The sequence below is a fragment of the Pyxicephalus adspersus genome, chromosome 3 (genome assembly GCF_032062135.1).
Source record: "Pyxicephalus adspersus chromosome 3, UCB_Pads_2.0, whole genome shotgun sequence".
In the NCBI taxonomy this organism is placed as follows: domain Eukaryota; kingdom Metazoa; phylum Chordata; class Amphibia; order Anura; family Pyxicephalidae; genus Pyxicephalus; species Pyxicephalus adspersus.
The window spans coordinates 63491326-63510442 of record NC_092860.1 but is presented as its reverse complement, the minus strand read 5'-3'; the positions used below and the strand labels follow the sequence as shown (position 1 = coordinate 63510442).

The following is a 19117-nucleotide window of genomic DNA, read 5'->3' as shown; positions in this document are numbered from 1 at the left end:
ACTTTCCTTTGCAATCTGTCTTTCATTTTGAAGTTTTGCACATTTTATCTTCTTTTTTACATCTTTTGTTACGTTCTATATAATTTTTAAATGATGCTGATCCTTCATTTTTATATTTTTAGAATGCCCTTTTATTGTTCTTTATGGCTTTTTTAACATCAGCTTTTAGCCACATAAGTTTTAATTTTAACCCTATAAACTTATTACCCATTGGCATATATTTTTCAGGGTGCTTGTGTAGAACAGACTAAACATTTCTGTTCTGTGTTCTTTGATCACAATTTTTTCTCCTAGTCCAAGTCACAGAGAGCTGCCCTTAATAATGGAAAATTTGCTCTCTTAGAAATAACTAGGTCCAACAGAGTATCCTTTCTAGTTGGGGCTGCTATAAAATGTACCATAAAATTATCTTGTAATAAATTCACAAATTTCCTCCCTTTTGCTGTTCTTGTAGTACAAATAGTACTGCGCAATCCAATGTTTGTGAGTAACATGGGAAACTCCTTATATTTATCCATATCCCACCCTTCACTAGTGGCTGGCCCCTGTCTGACCCTTCTGTCACCTTTTTTAACTGTCCCACCCCCCTCTGTCCTAGTTTAAATATCCCTCCACCATTCCCCTAAATCTTTCACCTAGCACAGCAGACCCCCTTCTATTTAGATGCAAACCATCTCTGGCATATAGGTTGTACCCCAATGAAAAGTCAGCCCAGTGCTCTAAAAACCCAAGCCCTTCCCTGTTACACCAGGACTTAAGCCATTTACCTGTCTAAGCTCCCTCTGCCTTTCTGGTGTTGGGCATGGCACAGGCAATATTCCAGAGAATATACCCTTGAGGGTCCTTTTCTTCAACTTGAAACCTAGTTCTTTAAACTGATTTTTAAGTATCCTCCATATTCCATCTGTCTTGTCATTGGTTCCAACATGACCAAGACAGCTGGGTCATGCCCAGCCCCATGCAAACTATTTGGTTGAACGGATTCGGGCGACAAACTATTCTCAGTCCTCCTGATCATAGAATCACCTATGACAACCAATTGTGTACGCCTTCCTGCATTTCCTTCCCCACCCCTACTGTATGGGCTGCTCTCCAGGCTGTTAGGCGTAGTAGTAACAACTAGAGTTGCCACCACTGGGTCTACCGCCTGCACATCTTCACATAACTTTGCAAAATTGTTAGGATGCTCAAACACGCTTCCACTCCCTTGAACTATGGTAACCCAAATCCTTAAATGTTCATCCTGATTAACCTCCTCACCCTCCACATCTAAACCATTATCTACCTGCTCAGTGAGCAGGAGACCCTTCTCAAGGTGATCCAGTGATTTTAGTGTTGCAATGCGCCTCTCCAGCTCTCCAACGCGCGAGATACCAGAAGGGCGACTTGCTTACATCTGTCACAGTGGTATTCACCTAGGAGCTGGTGCTCCATTTGTGCATACTTATGGCAGACTGTGCACTGAACAAACCATGCCACTCATTTTCACAGTTACAATGTTTTCTTTCAGTTATAAAAGTTTTACTTACAGTTTGTAGTTACTATAAGGATTCGACTTTTGTTTCCAAACAACTTTTTTTTAACTCCACATGAATCCCAGCCACTTGTATCACAAAGCAAGAGTGAGCAAGCTCAAGGTGAGTCTGCCCAGAACTTCAATTACCTGTGAAACCTTGACCAACTCCCCCTTGGAGGTCATAATAGAAAGTAGGGAAAAAGTAATTTAAAAAAAAAAAAAAAAAAATGACCGTCAAACAGACACAACTCCCAAATGCACATTATCAGAACACTGTGTTTTCTAACTCCACTTGATTGTAAGCCACTTGTTTCACCAGCCAAGAGTGAGAACATTGTAGTGCTGTTTATGCTTTTGACTAATTTGATAAATTTTATTACACTTAATGGCTACCTAATTAGTTACTCTAGTACCAGGTTGAGCCCTCTTTAGAACTGCCCCAAATCTTTTGCAAGAAACATTCCTTAGAGCCTTTGGTCCACTTTGACATGATTTCTTCACTTAGTTGCTATAGTTTTGTCCTCTGGATATCCATGATGTGCATATCCCAAAGGTACTTTTCTTGATTGAGATCTGTTGACTGGGGGTTGAGTACTATCATGTTGATAAAACCAGTTTCAAATGATATGAGCTTTGACATAGCACATTATGCTTTTGTAAGTAGCAAAGGATAAGTAAAACTGCGGTCATAAAGGAGTAGGCATGGTCAGCAACAGTCCCAAAAGTAGGCAGCTGTTGCATGTTAACCATGTTCAAGATTTGTTACAAGATTATCAACCACTCCATATCACCACCAGTCAAAACCAAGGCAAGATGTTTCCATGCTTTTCAAATGTTGCCACAGAAAAGGAAGGCCAGCCCTTCTGAGAGGAGGCAAAGTTTTTCCAGTCTTTTCTTGTTCTAATTTAACTAGTCCATGTGAAATGTAGCGTCCAGGTTGACTGTGTGTTCTCACAGATATTCTTCAGCACACTTAGTTTTAGTGAGTGTAATTTCTGAATTTCTATTCTTATCTGATTTCTGTCCCTTTTCACATGTTGGTTGCTGGTTTATACTTTTTCTATCTAGGTCAGGATGTATGTTATCTAATTAAACTTTTTTGTATGAGAGTTTCCCTATTCTCAGCTGTGTGCAATCCAGAATCTATTTCACTTCTTTGGGTTCCTGCTTATCTGTTGAGAGACAGTACTTACAGTACTACACTCTTATCTAGGTCTGGAGCCAGGTAAGCCTTCCTCTCTCAACTTTTGGAAGACTGCATTTTTTAGTGTACAGGAAAAATTTAATCATCTCTGCTGTGCTGGAACACTAATTTTTAGGATCAACTGCTACAGTCCCAGACAAGCAACACTCTTAAAGGGATAAAATCACTTTTGCTTTTATTCTATTCGATCATGAAAAAGAAATCCTAATTCCTAAATTTGTCCCGTTCCTTTGAGGGGAGTGCCAAAATAGTATTTTCCCATGCTTGCCTGTAACTGCACTCCCTACCACCATTACTAGATTCTCTCTCCATGCTTTACTACATGGAAAGAGGTTTTATTATCTTTTTTACTCTCTGAAAAACATAGATACACTATCTATTAAAAAAGTTGACCTCTTTACCTATGATCTTCCTCTACCAAGCATCCAATGTTTTTATAGCCATTTAATATTTATATACCGTATTTTTCGGACCATAAGACGCACTTTTTTTCCTCCTAAAGTGGGGGGGGAAATCAGGGTGCGTCTTATGGTCCGAATGCAGAGGTACAGGGGGCATATTTTTTTACTTACCTGTGTCCCCGCCGGTCCTCTGTCTGTTTTCCTGCTGTGTTCCAGCGTGCGGCACTTGTGCCCGCCCACGAAGGCGCGCCTTCATGGGCGGGCACAAGTGCCGCACGCTGGATCTCAGGGGAAATCAAATGAATTTTTTTTTTTCTTGTTTTCCCGTGCGGAAAACCTGGTGCGTCCTATAGTCCGGAGCGTCTAATGGTCCGAAAAATACGGTATTTTATACAGGGTGATCATATCCCCCCTCTAAAAGTTTGGTGTCATCTGCAAACACAGAAATGGTACTTTTAATCCCAAACTCTATATCATTTATAAGGATGTTAAACAGTAAAGGTCCCAACACTAAACCCTGGGGTACACCACTAATAACCTTAGACCATTCAGAGTATGAATCAATAATTACAACTCTCTGGGTGCAATCTTTAAGCTAGTTCTCTATTCATTTACGGATTGACTCTTCTAAACGTATTGACCTTATTTTGCATATTAACCGTCTGTGGGGTGTACAGTGTCAAATGCTTCAGCAAAGTCCAAGTACGCTATATGAACTGCTATTCCACTGTCTACCTGTTTACTTACTTCCTCATAAAAAGAGAGTAAATTTGTTTGACAACTTCTGTCTTTCTTAAAGCCATGCTGACTATCACTTATAATAATCTTTTTTAGCAGAAACCCCTCTATGTGGTTCTTTATCAAACCCTCTAGGACCTTTCTAACTATGGACAATAAACTAACCGGTCTGTAGTTACCTAGTAATGACTTTGCTCCCTTTTTGAAGATGGGAACCACATTGGCCTTACGCCAATCCTAGTCTCTAAAAATTAGAAATATTGGCTTTGAAATAACTGAGTCCAGCTCTTTGAAGACACGTGGATGTGTAATCCATTGGTTCCTGGTGCTTTGTCAAAAAGCCCAACTGTTTCCTAAGCATATCAATTTTGAGCCTTTGATCTGTTTAAGGCAGTGACACTGCTTTTATGAATTAGCACTTGAGCTCTGCTGTTTTCTTTTGTATACACAGAGGTAAAAAAAATTATTTAGTAAATCTGCCTTTTATTTATCTTGTTACCAACCCAGAGACATCTATTTAAGGGGGGCCTACATGCTCAGATCTGATCTATTTGCTATTTATATATTTAAAACATTTTTAGGGGGTTTGCCTTACTTTCCTTTGCAATCTGTCTTTCATTTTGAAGTTTTGCACATTTTATCTTCTTTTTTACATCTTTTGTTACGTTCTATATAATTTTTAAATGATTATGATCCTTCATTTTTATATTTTTAGAATGCCCTTTTATTGTTCTTTATGGCTTTTTTAACATCAGCTTTTAGCCACATAAGTTTTAAATTTAACCTTTTAAACTTATTACCCATTGGCATATATTTTTCAGGGTGCTTGTGTAGAACAGACTAAACATTTCTGTTCTGTGTCATGCCATGCTGACTCTCACTTATAATAATCTTTTTTTTAGCAGAAACCCCTCTATGTGGTTCTTTATCAAACCCTCTAGGACCTTTCTAACTATGGACAATAAACTAACCGGTCTGTAGTTACCTGGTAATGACTTTGCTCCCTTTTTGAAGATAGGAACCTCATTGGCCTTACGCCAATCCATCGGTACCATGCCAGCGACTAAAGAATCTCTAAAATATAGAAATAACGGCTTTGAAATAACTGAACTCAGCTCTTTGAGGGCACATGGATGAAATCCTTCAGGTCCTGGTGCTTTGTCAACCCTAATTTTTCTCAGCTGTTTCTCAATCATATCAATTCTGAGCCATTGTGACTCATTAAGGGCAGTGACATTGCTTATTATGAGGTCTGCCATTTTTCTTCGTGTACACAGAGCTAAAAAAAAAGTGTTTAGTAAGACTTTTCTTTATCCCCAGTTATCAACCCAGCATTAGCCTTTTAAAGGGCCTTCATGCTCAGATCTGTTATTTTTTTTTATTAATATCTTTTTTTATAATCTTTATAGGTTTCAAATGATGAAGGTGATCCTTCATTTTTGTTTTTGGACTGCCCTTTTTTTTTGTTCCTTATGGCTTTAACATCAGCTGTGAGCCATATAGGTTTTAATTTTAGCCTCTTACACTTATTACCCATTAGAATATGTTTTTCATTTTGCTTTGTAGAACAGACTTGAAACCTTCCCATTTCTGTTCTGTGTTCTTTGAGGACAATATTGTCTCCCAGTCCAAAACACAGAGAGAATGGAAAATTTGCTCTCTTTAAAATGAAATGTTTTTATCTTTCTTGTTTTTGCTTCCTGTTTACAGCTTACATTAAATGATATCAAAATATGGTCACTGCTACCCAGATTGTTTTATTTGCACATTTGTTATAAGCTCTGCATTGTTTGAAAATGGTCTAACTAGGTCCAGCAAAGTATCATTTCTAGTTGGGGCTTCTATAAACTGTACCATAAATTTATCTTGTATTAAATTCACAAATGTCCTCCAGTTTGCTGTTCCTGTAGTGCCATTACTCCAGTCAATGTCAGAATAGTTGAAATCTCCCATGATTAAAACCTTTCCAGTTTTTGCTGCATTTTCTATCTGTGCTAGTAGTTGATTCTCCATTTCTTCCTTAGCACTGGGGGGCCTATAGCAGACTCCAATATTTAATTGTGTTATTCAACTGCACATTCAACTCCACCCATAATGCCTCAACCTCATCGCTTGTTCCATCCCCAATTTCATCCTTTTACATTCAATTTAGATCACGTCTCACATACAGACAGACACCCCCACCCTTTTGTTTGACTCTGTCTTTACGAAAGAGAGTATACCCAGGAATATTGACAGCCCAGCCATGCAAAGAACAAAACCAGGATTCAGCAATACCAACTAAGTCATAATTCTCCTCGCTCATTTTGGCTTCCAACTCCCCTATCTTGTTTGCTAGACTACTAGCATTGGTGAACAGGCTCTTTAAACCATTGCTGCTTTTACCATCATTGTTTGCCAAATTATTTTGGTTTTCAGTACAACTAGTACTGCCCAATACTATGTTTGTTTGTAACATGGGAAGCTCCCTACAATTATCCAAAATCCTCCCCCCAACTATCCCCAATCCACCCTCCACTAGTGTCTGACCCCTGACTAACCTTTCTGACACCTTATTTGACTGTCCCTCCCCGCTCTGTCCTAGTTTAATATCCCTCCACCATTCCCCTAAATCTTTCCCCTAGCACACCAGACCCTTTCATTTAGGTGCAAACCATCTCTGACATACAGGTCGTACCCCAATGAAATGTCAGCCCAGTGCTCTATGAACCCAAACCCTTCCTTTCTACACCAGGACTTAAGCCGTGCATTTAGCTTCCTAAGCTCCCTCTTCCTTTCCTGTGTTGCACAGGCAATATTCCAGAGAATATACTCCTTTTCTTCAGCTAGAAACCTAGTTCCCTAAACTGATTTTTAAGGATCCTCCATCTTTCATCTGTATTGTCTTTGGTTCCAACATGGACTAGGACAGCTGGGTCCTGTCCAGGCCCTCCCAGTAGTTTGTCCACTCGGTCCACCACATGCCGAACCCTGGCACCAGGGAGAGTTGCAAACCATTCAGTTGAAGAAATCCGGGCAACAAACTATTCAATTTGTCCTCCTGATCATATTTTACAATGCAAATTTCCATGCAAAAAAAGTACACACAGATATAATCCAAGTAAAGTGCAGTATTTAAATGTTGTGTGATAGTAGTAGACTATGAGGATCCTCCAAAAATTTGTCGTTGACGTGTTTCTCACTCAGTAGAGTAGACCAGTGTGGAGATGATTCAGATGATCACAGGCTGTAATAATATTAGAGAAAAAACAAAAAGTTTAGCCACATATTTCATCCTATCTATTTCCACCCGCCATGTTCCTACGATCAGGTCAGAGACACAATTGATAAAGCCAAAGCGATAGTTACTGGTAGATGTTATACTTTTCCCTGCTGCATCTATGCATTAAATTTATTAAATTGACCAAACAGTCAGAGAAGTTTCACTTGTTTGGCAATTTGAATGAAATGATCAGGATCAGTATGCCAAGCAGGCAAGCTGTTTCTTCATCTTTTTTAAACCCTTAGAAAATCTGCTTTGAGCAAAAATCTGTATTGATGAGGAATCAATAAAAAAAAATGCAAGGCACTTTCTTTTTGTGATTGTTACTTTTTATGTTTTTGTTAAGGTCTTCTCCAAGCTTAAAAGAAGGATCTGTAAAAGGTGATGATAAAACAGCTGATGAGGAAAAAGCCAAAGAAGACCACAGGAGTGTTCGATCTAGAACTAGCAAGTCAGGTATATTTCATATGTGTGTTTTTTTATGTTTGCAAAGGTGAACCAGACAATTGATATATATGTAATATGCAGATTCATATGTTTGTCTGGTGGTGAATTATTGTAACAAGGTATAGGGTGTAATTGTTTTGGTTAATTCAATAATTATATCAAGGATTTCTGAATTACAAGACACCGAAGGGGAAGGGCATTGGGATTGAGGAATCATGTGATCGAGGATGAGAAAAAATACTGTATTGAAAACATAGTATTAAACTGCATAATTTTTATGTCATTAAAATTTCTGTAGAGGAAATGGTATAATTTATTCCTGGTTTAAAGGTTGGGGTCCAGTGGTTGGGTTGGGTCAAAAATTTGTATGATAGATGCAAAAAATATAGAGCGCTCATGATAATGTAGCAGGAAACAGCAGCCAGACATGCTGCTGTTCTGTGTCGGGATGTCATTGCCGAAGTCCCGCCTTAAATAGCGATGCTGTTGGCGTCCTAGAGGTCCTACTGCTCATCCGCAGGACCTACTGTCAATCCTCCCTCCTATGCCCTCCCACTCTTCCTATTAGTCTGCCCCCCGAGATGCAGGCTCAAGTAAAGGCCACGTGTGGTGGAATCCTAGATGCATAAATGATTCTGCAAGTATATGGGGGATGTGCAGAGCGAGGTCGAAGTAAATGCCACTCCATAACCTTGCTCTCTAAAGGTGTTGGCATGATAAAAGTAGTTATTTCGTTCAAAAATCCTGGAATTGCCTTAATTATTAGTTCATTAAAATATAATATGGAAATATTGGTAATAACAATAGCCATAATATATGTAACCCTAATTGTTAACTATTTCTCTAGTTTGAGAAATAGATGATGGTTTATTCACCTCCAAATTTATTCTATCTAAATTAACTATAGCAAACTAATGTTTTTGCTTTTTGATATATTTCTTTCATCAAGGGTTTTTTCCGTGTGTGGTTATGTAGAAAGTATTTGAAGGGTTATTGTCATGGGTGGTTGTGCTATGGCCCACCTATCCCTTTGGATTTTTTTATGCTTTTTGTTATTAATGTTTGTATATTATTTTTCTAGATGCACTAGAAAATGACGAGAATTAATAATTGTAAGATTTTGAGATTGGATATCTAAAAGTTCTTAATCAAGTTTTTCTATTTTTTTTTTTAATAGTAGGTAATCAAAACTCTACCTAATTCACCTAACCGTTTCTGTAAAGCTTCTTCCCAATTATCCTAAATCCTCTTAATATGATTAACATTTGCAAAAATTTGTATACGAAGACCTAAGGGATTACTTTTATCTGTAATATATTGTTGAGAAATTTGATGTGCCAGTGCATTGGACATTTTTCTAAATATTTGTTTGAATTTCAAGATCAGGGTACTGATCTAAGATATGTTATGTTGAGTTGGTTGAGAACTTTCATAACCATCATAACCATCCCAATCTGATCCAAATAAATCCATTCAAATGAAAAAATTGTACAGTGCAAGTATAGAATAGGTCATTAAAAAAAAAAAAAAAAAAAAAAAAGGCGTTTGAATATTTTTAAACAATATATCTAATTTTAGAGAAGATACATTGATAATATCTAGATCCTGTGGACAGACCCAGAAAAACTAGAAGAGCATTTCCAGTATTTTCAAACCAACAGTTATAACTTAAAATTCACCATGAATCAAAACAGAAACAGTATTCCATTCCTAGATGTAATAGTTAGAGATGAGCAAATCGAAGCTGACGAAGTGGAATTAGATCCGAATTTCCTCGTGATTCGTTGAAACGAATCACAATTTTTTCTAAAATGGCAGCTACACGTGTGAGGACATGGGGCAAGGAACTCTGGGAAGGCGGGATGACCCATAATGCTAGTGGTCCTATCTTGACCAGCAACCCAGCTATTCTTGATTGGTTAACGCGGTCATCCACTTCATCCCAAGTGACATCAGACACCCCCAGCCAACAGTGGCTTCGTCAGACACAACCCTTAGTTGGCATGGCCTGACCCTGTGCCCTCACCTGTCCTCGACTTGCCTCTGTCCTTTGCTGTTCCCTTAGCCCCAGAAGTATTGTGTGCTGTGGGCTCAGCTCCACTATACAGCGAGGACGAGCTAGTAGAGGATAGTCAGCAGCTACTGCCCAGCCAAGATCTGGAGGAGACATCCGCCACTTTTTCTCCTAGGCGGGCAAGTAGTGATGAGGAGAGTTGTGTGGGAGGTGGTGTTGCGAGCTGTCAGGCTCCTAACCCAGAGACCGTTGAGGAGGACATCAGTGATGTGCATACACTACTCGATGATGATGATGAAGCCGATCGCACTTGGGAGTCGAGTGAAAAAGGGGCATCATCATCATCATCAGGGGAAGAGGGTGGCAGCTTACCCGTAAAGGAGCGGCTGAGCCAGCAATGGCTGGTAGTCAGCAGGGTGGCAGCAGTGGGAGGTCGGGAGCCAAACGTGTCCGGGATAGACCACCTGCTTCGCAGCAGCCTACCTGCCCGGGAAGTAGTGGTGCAGATGTTCACAGAGGCAGCGGCGGTAGCAGTCAGTCAGTGCAGAGTGTTTGGGGAAAAATCACCTACTTGGCGTTGTGGCAGTTTTTTGTTAAGCTGCTGGAGGAGGTTAACATAGCCATATGTAGAATATGTGGGCAGAAGGTGAAGCATGGCCAGGGTGCCAATGTTTGCACCATGGCCCTGCGTCAACATATGCAGCGTCAACATAAAGTTGCCTGGGAGAACCGTTGCTCCGATGTGGTGGTCCAGCCTGCCGCAGCAACTGCTGCATCACCTGTGGCACGCACCGGCTTTCAGGCAGTCAAGGCTCCACCACCTCAGCCGAAGGGAGCTGTATGTCATTTTCATCTTCTGCTGGTCCAGATGCTCCTGCTCCTCCTACTCCTCATCAGTCATTCCGTCAGCAATCGATCACCGAAGTGACTGCCAAGAGACAACAGTATGCGTGCACTCATCTAACGGCGAAGAAGCTGAATGTGCTCCTGTCCAAGTTGCTGGTGCTGCAGTCCCTCCCTTTCCAAGTGGTGGACTCTGCACCTTTCAGAGAGAACTGATGGCTTGTGCCGAGCCGAGCTGGAGAATCCCAAGCCGTCATTTCTTTGCAAAAACGGCAGTACCAGCCCTGCACAAATATGTAGAACAGAAGGTGGACCAGTCCTTGAGCCTGTCGGTGTTGGCCAAAGTGCATGGAAGCGCCGACGTGTGGAGCTGTAACTACGGTCAGGGACGATACATGTCCTTTACGGCCCACTGGGTGAATGTGATTCCTGCACAGCCACACCAGCAACTTGGCCAGGTGACACTGCTTCCGCCTCCACGTTCTCACGCCGCTGGTCCTGCGACAACATCTGCCTCTCCTCATCCTCCTGTCCTCAGCCTCCACCGCAGGGACAATTCACAGTGCCCCTCCAGCATACCACATGTGCAGGGCACGGCGGTTCCCCTGTACACCCTGAAAATTACTGCTCATTGTGACATACAGTTTAGGAGATATGGAGGTTTGTACACACAGAGCTGAAAGGATGCAGAATTCACACACCGAGCTAAAGGTGGATACATTTCAGAGGCAGAAATCCGAGCTCGTGCTATGAGATGGGGGCGAGGCTGCCTGTGTCTCCTTCACATGAAGGCTGAACTGTGTGCTCACCTCTCCGCAGCAATCCTCTGAACGGATGACACAGAGCAGCCTCAGTGAGAACCGTGCATCCGAGGATGAGAACTGCCGAGTGCTGGGCGGGGTATTCAAAGCAGCCGGGCGGAGCAACTGGCTAAAAACCTCTGGGGAGAACTATGTATTACAAAGGGAAAGAATGGCCACCCAGAACTGAACACACTGTTGGCCAGTACAAGGTGAAGCATAAATCACTCATTGATCCACAGAAAGTTTACCTTCCGCCACTTCATATTAAACTAATGAAAAATTTTGTCTTTGCAATGGATCGTGATTATATATCTAAGCATGCTTTATTGCGTCTTTCTCTACACGCTACTACTACAGCTGAGATTATTGTAATCTTCACCTTTTTTGGTTATATCATGATTAAATCTTGATTTTCATCACTTTCACACTGTAAAGTTTGTATGTTATTATACCCCTGAGGAACCCCAACTGTGGCGAAACGCATCGGGACATATCTGATCAATACGGTCATAATTATGTATGGATCTAAACTGTATAAATACTTAATTTATACTTCACCTAAGTACCTGAGCCTCAAACCTCTTTCTTTTTTCTACTTTTGATTTATTCTTCATTACATTAAAGAGGTGGCTTTAATCTACATATTTGCAAGAAAGGAGAGAAAAATCTTTAATTGTTTTACTGATTTAACAATAAACATAAGCATTTGTTAATAGGAAGCATTGAACTGTATATTTTTAAAGGCAAAAAAAGCAATCACTAGATATAACTCCTGCCAGGGGGGATTACAAACAACATCAAGGAACCAAAAAGATACATCAGCAGAAAAAAGGCCAAAGAAGGGAGGGGGGGTGGAAAGTATGAAAGAAAAGGGAATAAGACAAAAAGAACAAATTACCCAGGAAGCCACAAAACAAACTAGTTACACCGACCAAGATCGGTGAGGACGTCCGTCGCACCCAAAGGTACCCAAGGTTGTGTACAACCTCCGTACCCAGTTAAAGGGGTTGCAGTGGAGGCCCAAATGGTCCAGTAATTCACATTGGCCCGGCTCCACACCTCGACAATAAATAATCAGTATATATGTCAAATACCCATGAAGATTACTATTTTCATTATCTATACAGGTAAAAGAAGATCAGGGAATTGTATGTCTACCCTCCTAGTAACCATATGGAACTAAAATAATTCTTAAGTAAGTAAGCGGATAAGTGGGAGGGAGAGAATACAAAATATTGAACTGCCTATTAGGTATAAAGCAATAATCTTTCCATCTAAGTTTCAAAAGAGCAATATGACATTCTAACTAATACTGCACTCAAAATCTGCTTCCGAAACAGAAATAAATGAGCTATTTAGGGGAGCATAGAATGCAAAAACCTCTACGTAGTTCACCCCCCTCCCTTTTTTTTTTGGACAGGCCGCCCAGCTGCCGTACCCCCTCCACCCAGCTCTTATCAGTAGCTCTAATCCTCTGAATGGACAACGGAGAGGCTGCTCTGTTCTTGGCTGTCATTAATTGAGAAGATTCCAGCTGGTAAAAGCGAAGGGGAAAACGCACAGCTGGGATGAGATTGGGACCCAGACTGTCCCTCCCCCATTCTATAGCTGTGCTGGGTTGTCTTTTGGAAAAAAAAAAAAAGTTTAAAAATGTCTCCACCCGAGTTGCCGTGTTTGCTGTCATGGTCAGCAAAGTTGCTGTGTGTGTAACTGCATGTTACATTTTGCAGCCTTACAACTGTGTACAAACCTCCATATCTCCTAAACCGCATATCATAATGTTTTGCAATTTTCAAAGTGCACAGGGAACCCTCATAGTAGTAACCATAATTTGAGCACCCCAGCTTTTAAAAATTTCAAGATATGGGGATCAGAGTTGTAAGTACTTGTGAAAATATAACATTGGCGTTGCTGTTTCAAAAGCAAGTGCGCATAGGAGTCCATAATTGAAAATGTAAATTGGAGACCTTGGGGGCCACTTGCATAGAAAGGAACATTGGGATGGGCCCCCTTTATTGATAACCCTGTCACAATACTATCATACTATCTGCCTGCTTCTCCTCTCTTGAACCCCAATTTCCCTAGATTAGTGTGGTGTACAAAGCCAAAAATGTAAGTGCAGTGGAGGGGAACACCTTTGGCTCACACACTCGCACACACTACTAAAATTTCATTACTATGGTATCATCAGAACATGAAAAACCCCACCATCAAAACTCACTGCCCTGTTAAACATTACTGCCCACTTCTAACACTTGAACCCCAAGTTCTTTGGAAGGGGGAGGTGTAGGAATCTAAAAATGTGTCGGAAACGACTGGCTAACACTCCCAAACCGTTATCACTATAGTATCATTAGAACATAAAAAACTCTTCACATCATTTTTTTTTTTTGTTTGATGGCCTGAGTTTGTTGTAGTGATGCCATGATGATGAAAGTTTGGGGGGTATTCTGCTTGCACCTATATTTTTGTTTACCTGCACCTCTCTATTCTAGAGAAATTAGGGTTCAAGGTAGGGAAGCGGACAGTTTGATGGCTAGGGGTTTTTTATGTTTTATTAAATTTATGGGGATTTATACATCTGTTCCCCACTTGCCCCTACATTTAAGTTTCCTGCACCTCCCCATTCCAGATAAATTGGAGTTCAAAGAACACAAGCAGAAAATGTAGCATAGTATTGCAATTATAGTTTTGTGAAAGGTGGGTAGAAAATTTACGGACCCCACCCCAATGCTCCTTGCTATGTAGGTGGCCCCTTGGGGTCCCTAATTTGCATTTTCAATTTTGGGCTTCTAGGTGCAATTTCTTATGGAACACCAACCCAAATGTTCTATCCTCACAAGTTTTTAAACTTGTGATCCGCATATTTTGAAATTCTTTAAAGAAATTTTGGTTATTTAGTAGCTATAAAGTCCCCTGTGTACCCTAAAATTCTCAAGTCATTACAACCAACAATTTGAGATCTTAAGTATTGAACACCGTGAGTTGTTAGGCTGCAAAATATGACAAGCAGCCTTTACACACACAGCCATTACCCTGCGGGTGGATAAATTTAACAGGCAACATTTTTTTGATCAGGAACTCCTGGTTTACGTGTCCGATTCCGGAGTCATGCAGCCACGCCATCTTACTTCTACTTTCTACATCACCATCTGTCATGCTGAGGGCTTCACAGCCCTTTAGTCAATGCACACAGGAAAGCCCAGGTGTACAAAGAGTAAAGGTTTCTGTAAGAATTTAGTTCACACTACCGATTTTTGCAAGCAGTTTCTCTAACATCAAAAATGATTAACATTGGATAAAGTTTTTATGTTTAAATTTCATTATCCTCCTCCACTGTCAATAAAAAATCTGGCGGTCCTAAAGGCAGTAAGAGGTAACTACGCTCTGTCTTCCAGTTAATCTTCGTTTAACCTGTTCACTTTATTGAATGCTTATTTCACAGACATGTAATGTCATTTTAGTCAAAGAAAACTCACACAGAACAAAAAAAAAATGCTGCCACTCCTGTAATGTATGCATGTAAAAAAGTGCCTGCAAATAAGCTGGTGGAGGAGATCAGCAGCTTTTGAGGTGGAAAAATAAATGCTGGGAAAAAGGTATAAAAAAACATATTTTCGTTAGTGAGCACAAGCCTCCCCAAAAAAAAAAAAAGACAGTCTTGTCTATTCAGAGAGAAATGGGTAGAAATAAGTGTGATCGGTTAAGTAGTCGGCCTGTGAATTGGCAGTGACTGTGGAGATAGCTGGTGGACTCTCTGGTAGGTTTACAGGCATTTGTGAAACTTTACATAGTAGGGGGGAATTTCTTTTTGAGATATTTTGAATATAAAATATTGAGTGTTTTTACAGCTGCAAACTGTAATACTTTGTTTACCTCAATAATTTCATAATAATTCTTTAATGTTTTAGGAAGCAGAGGTACCGAAAGGACAGTTGTCATGGATAAATCAAAAGGAGAACCTGTAATCAGTGTGAAAACATCATCTGACTCAAAGGAGAGGGTATGTATAGTGTATAGAAATATTCTTTTTTTTTTTTTCTTTGCTTGTGGGTAGTGTAACATTTAAAGGAAATTGTATCTTCCAGGTCGATCTCCTCCATTACTTGTTGATCTGAAGCCTAGAATTCAACAGTTACTTCACATAGATTTGTAAAAGTGTTCTACAACATAAGACTGACTCTCTTGAAAAGAAAGCAAGGTTTTCTGTAACATGCTTTACTATACAGTTCCTGCGTCCCACTTTGAATTTAGGCAGATGGTTATTGCAGCAAGGGCTAGACGATGTCCTCTCTGCAATAATACATCTAACTTGCCTGAGTCAGGAATATACGAAAAAAATCATCAGCTTGGTTGATGTTTTTTCGTAGTTGATGGTGTTGTGAAACCCGGCATCCCTTGCATGTGCCAGGGATGGATGAACTCCCCTCACCCTGGCATGGGCAGTCAAGATGGCTGAAAATCATTGCTGGAAAGATGGTGGAACCCAGGGTTCCCTAGGGTTTGGTTCTGCTCTAGTTGCTAAAAGTAATCTTTAACGAGTGTATGTATAGATCTGTTATAGCACAACAAACATTCTGTAAATGCCGATCTGCCAGTGATGTTTTTAAAATCTGCTCCTGAAAATGTTTACTATAGAAACTAGTAGAAGGATAACATTATAAAAATTGTATCTGTAAAATTATCACCAGTTCACATGTCTTAGATATAACCTCTTTTCTGGAGTTTTGTAAAGTCTCTCACGGTTGACCAAAAAAAAAAATGTAATAACCACGCCGAACAGCAATTTAAGAAAACAAACTAGGTTTAGAAAAGCAAGTTTGCCACTAGTCAGTATGATTTCGCTATATATGTAATGCAAAGAAAATGTGTATAACAGTCGTCACAGTGGAAGGAGTACTACTGTAGCCATTTAGGTAATGGTTGCTATGGTTCCTACATTGTTTCATATATTTGTATTAGACAAAAGACAGCATAGGCTATAAAAATATGACAACATTCGGACAAAATAAAACATCTACTCTTAATACCACATACTGACAAAGTGAAAACAGATGTTTAGACAATTTGGCAAATCTAATAAAATGAAAAAACTGATGCCAACTGTGCTGTCTCAAGTTGTTTTTGGTATGGTGCAGCTAGCTTTGCACACCTGGATTGGGTAGATTTTCTTCTATTCTTCTTTCCAAATCCTCTGAAGCTGCAGTCCTCTCAAGCCGAGTCAGCTTGCATTGGGACTGGTGGACAACCATATTTGGGTTTCCCCAAAAATGTTCAATAGGGTTCATTCACAGAGTTGTCCCCAGAGCACTGTGTGTCGTGTGCTATTGTCATGTTGTAAGGGTGTACCTTTAGCCCAGTCTGAGGTTCTGAGCACTGTAGAACAGGTTTTTAAGTAGGATATCTCATATATTGGCACTACCATGCTTTAATGTTGGTTTCCTCCAATGGAATCGTTGGAATGGTTTCCTCCACTGGAATGATTGGAATGGTTTCCTCCAGGCATAACGTTTAGATTTGAGGCCAAGATAGTTCAATCTTGGTTTTATCAGACCAGAAAATCTGGTGCTTCACAGTCAGAGTGAAGCCCTGAGGAGATTTCTGTCTAGCCTCTCTCCATCCAAAAAAACTCAGATCAGTGAAAGCTGCAGTGACTGTTGCCCTTTTGGAACTTAGTCCCATCTCCACAACAGGATCTCTGAAGCTAAGTTAGTGGGCATCGGGTTCTTGGTAACCTCTCAGATTGGCTGTGTGACCAACTCTTAGAGTCCTGGTTGTGCTTGACTTCTTCAATTTGGAAATTATGGTTGTCTCTGTGCTCTTGCAGTAGAAATTTTTATGTAGCTTGCCGCAGATCTTTCCTTTGCAACAATCCTTTTGACCTCATGTCTTGTTTTTTGCTCTAATATGCATTGCCAGCTATAAGGCCTTCTATAGAGATGTCCATATATATTTTAGTATAAAAATATATTTTTTTAAAAGATTTGAGTTACACAAATTAGTTTTACAAATTTTTCATTTAGAGTTCCAAAAGTCAAGACCGAAAATCTGGAAGTAAAGAAAAGAGAGAAATACTTTCCTTTGAAAAAATTAAAGAGCAGAGGGAGCGCGAACGTCAGAGGCAAAGAGAGAGAGAGACAAGAGAAATGGAGAGACAGAGGTATGTTTTTGCTCAGCTGCCAGTCTATAAAAAATTGCATAAATTCCAACTAAACTATAAACATACTTTAAAGTGTTTTGGAATTGCATATATTTCTCCAAGTATGTGGCGCTCCTTTGAATTTTTAGTTTGCACGTCTTCTTATTTCTGTCTTGCTGTCAACCCTATCAATTAGGTTTAGACCCATGGTTACAGGTGCAGTAGTTCTTTTCACGGGGGAAAAAAACTGTTTACAGATCTCAGTAGCTGAAGCCTAAATTTACATCCAGAAAGAAATCTATAATGAGAGTGATAACATCCCCCCACCGCCTTTCCTGCCTGTTGTAGTTATAGGCAGCTCTATAATATTTCATGGGTGTTTTTCTTAAAATTTGTATTTAAATTTTGAAGGCTAATTTGCAAGAAAATCTTAAGATTTTATGACTTTTACCTTATTTTTTCTACAGGGAAAGAGATAGAAGAGTGCGCGAGAGACTTTTCATGATGCGTGAAAGAGAAGAACGAGAGCGGTTAAGAAGAGAGCGTGTCAGACTTCAGTTTGAGAGAGAGAGACTTGACAGGGAGCGAATGGAACGAGAGAGATTAGAAAGGGAAAGAATGCGAATAGAAGAGGAGAGGCGAATTGAACAAGAGCGTATTCAAAGAGAGAGAGAAGAATTGCGCCGCCAGCAGGAGCGTTTGCGTTATGAACAGGACCGTCGAGGGATGAGAAGGCCTTATGATATGGATGGAAGGTAAAAATTTTATTGAACTGTACTTTCTAAACCATTTACTGAAATACTTGTTACATGATCTTATTAAAGTACTTAAACCCAAAAATAATGTATTGCCATTTACGCATTACTTTAAAAGAATTGGTTACTTCTCTCAATTTGTAGGGTTTTTTCCTCCTTGGTAATTCATAAAAAAATACACTTGGGGCTCTATTTTCAAAACTGGAAATCTGACATTCCCTCAAACATTCCTTTATTCTCACTTTGCTGCATCTATCAATTTAGCTAGGTTTATCAGCCCTATTTGACATACACAAGGGCTTCATTTCCACCACGCGGAGTGGTTTGGGGATTAGTAGTCTACACACTTTTCAGTTTACAGAGGGTAACATGCAGACACCTTTAATCTTGCATGTTTAACATGTATTTTTAGTTTGACCTGCTCCTGGAGGAAATTGTAGTATTTATAATATTCCCTATTCTGCTGTGGGGTATGTGGCAAGATATTTTCCGCATTACATCCTTCATAGTTTGCCACAGTAGAATTGGGGCATCCCAATGAGGTAAGTTATCTAACCCATTTGCCCAGTGGGTTTGCATATAGGCCTTAAAGGAGGAGGATTTGCCTAATAATTCAGGGAACCTTCACAACAGCGTTTTTCTTAATTGGATTTAACTGAAGAGATGCATGATCCGAAAGTGTAAAGTTACCTGTATTGATTTTCAGAACCCTCAGAAGCAGGCCCTTCGAGTATGTGTTTTATTCTTGAAAATATAGAGTGTGCCTTGGAATAACGCATGTAGTCCTTCTCAGTTGGATGAAAGATGCCAGACGTCAAGCAAGGTTGTTTGTACTAGTAGATACTTGAGGTCAGAAGAAGAGTCCTTTAGATCTATCCAATGTGGGGTCAACAACTGCATTGAAATCTCCTGCATTTATTAGTTTAGGAAAATAATTCTCTAATGTTTTACCCAGGGTAGCAAAGAAAGGGGCATAGTTAACATTTAGAGTGTAG

The 19117-nt window shown here is 39.9% G+C and overlaps 1 protein-coding gene across 2 annotated transcripts in view; it reads left to right on the top strand.

The window, feature by feature from the left end:
* Nucleotides 1-19117, top strand: part of LOC140326391 (major facilitator superfamily domain-containing protein 12-like) — a 209809-nt gene that overhangs the window by 169802 nt on the left and 20890 nt on the right. For both annotated transcript variants that reach the window (XM_072404938.1, XM_072404937.1), the window contains exons 10-13: nt 7468-7577; nt 15140-15231; nt 17252-17388; nt 17835-18122. In XM_072404938.1, coding sequence (XP_072261039.1) covers nt 7468-7577; nt 15140-15231; nt 17252-17388; nt 17835-18122 — 627 coding nt within the window. The remainder of the gene's footprint in view (nt 1-7467; nt 7578-15139; nt 15232-17251; nt 17389-17834; nt 18123-19117) is intronic.